Source organism: Mustela nigripes, chromosome 2 (assembly GCF_022355385.1).
Source record: "Mustela nigripes isolate SB6536 chromosome 2, MUSNIG.SB6536, whole genome shotgun sequence".
Lineage (NCBI taxonomy): Eukaryota > Metazoa > Chordata > Mammalia > Carnivora > Mustelidae > Mustela > Mustela nigripes.
In genome coordinates this window covers 11205606-11208358 of record NC_081558.1, presented here as the reverse complement: position 1 = coordinate 11208358, position 2753 = coordinate 11205606, and the positions used below count along the sequence as shown (strand labels likewise).

At 40.6% G+C, this 2753-nt stretch overlaps 1 protein-coding gene across 1 annotated transcript; it reads left to right on the top strand.

The window, feature by feature from the left end:
• Nucleotides 1-1506: 1506 nt before the first annotated feature.
• LOC132010383 (olfactory receptor-like protein OLF4) lies at nucleotides 1507-2445 on the top strand. Its single transcript, XM_059388257.1, has one exon. It carries the CDS (start codon nucleotides 1507-1509, stop codon nucleotides 2443-2445), a length of 939 nt encoding a protein of 312 aa, XP_059244240.1.
• Nucleotides 2446-2753: the final 308 nt, after the last annotated feature.

The window sequence follows — 2753 nt, the reverse complement described above, 5'->3', positions numbered from 1 at the left end:
TATTCAATTTGTAAGGTGTTTCACCATAAAGATGTCATTACCTTTGTTTTTTGGGCAATTTATTTTTGCACTTTTATTAATTTTGCTGGGTACAATTGTGATCTAACTAGGATTGGATGCCACCAGCACCAAGAAAGCTTTCCTGCCTTACAGACTCTCAGGACAACTGAACTCATTAGGCCATTTTGCTCTTTATACCCATCTCATGTCTCTCTCCCTCCATATATTTCTCCGTCTTTCCTCTCTCTTTCTTTCTCCATTTATTGAACACAATTATTATACGTTCTTTACACACAGGTCAAAAGGTGTCCATTCCAAAATGGAGGCCCAAGATAATTTGACCATGGGAATATAGAGACAAGAATTTCTGGGTACTATTTCTATGTTCCTTGAGGTAAAGTTTACATACATTTTGTGTATGATATGTATCCATTCATATCCTAAGCAGTGTGCTGGGGCAGGTGGCGGGTGTGGTGAAAACGGCATAGAATAATACACATCAGGAGGGGATGATATGCTGTGTTCTGTGTATGTGACAATGTGTGTGTGTGTTTGTGTGTGTGCATGAGTGTGTGTGTAGGGGGACCATGATGAATGAGAGCATTCCTCAGAGCAGGGATACACAGGCTCCTCTATTACTAGGTTACCCATATAATACACAGGCTGAACTCAATTAATAGATGATATGAAGGCAGGATTTTCAGGACACTATTGTAGTTACTATTGTAACTGGATTCATAAAGTGCAAGAGGTACATACTGTGGATGAGGAAGTCCCTGTGTCTTGAACTTTAAGCAGCTATGAGGCCACATGGTTCTACAAAATTCTACAAAATTCACTGCCACCATCTCTCATCACTCTCATTTATGACCGACCCACACAATACGCTGGCTTCCTCCTGAGCCTTGATTTTCTGACAGAAGCAGATCCTCAGTGCCTTTGAGATGACTGCTCCCTCTGCCAGGAAGACCTTCTGTATTCCACTTTCTCTTCTTTGAAGTGACTGTTCAAAATTACCTTCTTAGCCAGTCTTACCTGAACACCCACCATAACACCCCATTCACTGTCTCCTTTAACCTGCTTCTTTTTTTTTTTTTCATAGCGTCTGTCCCCATCTCACGATTGTTTAGTCTTACACTTGCTTCCATCCTATCACCATCCTTGAATTATAGGGATTATTGCTTTTCAGCACAGTCTACTTAATGCCTAGGTATTTCTGAAGCATCGTCAACACTCTAGATTTCCTAAAATGTATGAGATAATTTCTTATTAAAACTGTATAATAACTGACCTGTTGGGGAACAGAGGAAATCTTATGTTTGGATGGAAATTCCTAATCAGAGAGGAACTAGGGATCCTCTCAAGGGGCCCAGATCCATTCACAAAATATTGAAATTAATTTCATGATGGAAAACATAAACTGTAGTTTTTCCACAATGTAAGCAATGCTCATTTCTGTGAAAATTAATTTTGTTATTTCCCCTAGAGTGGTAGTCACCTCCACCAATGGACCCAGGAAACAATACAGGAATGTCAAAATTTCTTCTTCTGGGATTATCAGAGGACCCAGAACTGCAGACCCTCATATTCGGGCTTTTTCTCTCCATGTACCTGATCACTGTGTTTGGAAATCTGCTCCTCATCCTCGCTGTAAGCTCTGACTCCCACCTCCACACTCCCATGTACTTCTTCTTGGCCAACCTGTCCTTTGCAGACATCTGTTTCACCTCCACCACTGTCCCCAAGATGCTGATAAACATCCAGACACAGAACAAAGTGATCACATATGAAGGCTGCCTCATCCAGATGTATTTTTTCCTACTCTTTTCAGGATTAGATGTCTTTCTCCTGACTGTAATGGCTTATGACCGCTTTGTGGCCATCTGTCACCCCCTCCAGTACATGGTCATCATGAACCCCTGGCTCTGTGGACTGCTGGTTCTAGTGACTTGGGGCACAAGTTTCCTGCATTCCTTGTTAGAAACCTTAATGCTATTGCGGCTGTCCTTCTGTACAAAGGTGGAAATCCCGCACTTTTTCTGTGAACTCAATCAGATGATCCAACTTGCATGTTCTGACACCTTTATTAATAATATGGTGATGTATTTTTCAGCTATGTTGCTGGGTGGTGCTCCCCTCACTGGGATCCTTTACTCTTATGCTAAGATAGTTTCCTCCATATGTGGGATCTCATCAGCTCAGGGCAAGTATAAAACATTTTCCACTTGTGCATCTCACCTCTCAGTTGTCTCCTTATTTTACTGTACAAGCTTAGGATTGTACTTTAGTTCTGCTGCTACCCAAAGCTCCCACTCAGGTGCAGTAGCCTCAGTGATGTACACTGTGGTCACACCTATGCTGAACCCCTTCATCTACAGCCTGAGGAACAAAGACATAAAGAAGGCTCTGATGAGATTCTTAGGGATTGCAGCTCTAAAAGGGTAAATAATCTTGGGGCTGAAGAAATTCCTTGATTGCAGTGTCCAAAACCTTTGAGTCAGAAGTTGTGACTTTTTATATCGAGGGTGCAAGTAGAGCTTGTTTCCTTAATTTATTTCCTAGAATTTGTTTGTTTTTGATTTTGATGTCTCATACAATATATGTAACTTATTTTGTTAAGCTTTGTGATATGTCTGATACTCAAGAAATTTTCTCTTTGTCATTTTCCTATGTATCAAATACATTTCTCAGCTTGGATATGAAGAATTGGACATTGTCACTTATTCAAAAGACTACACAAATGTGTTAGGAAT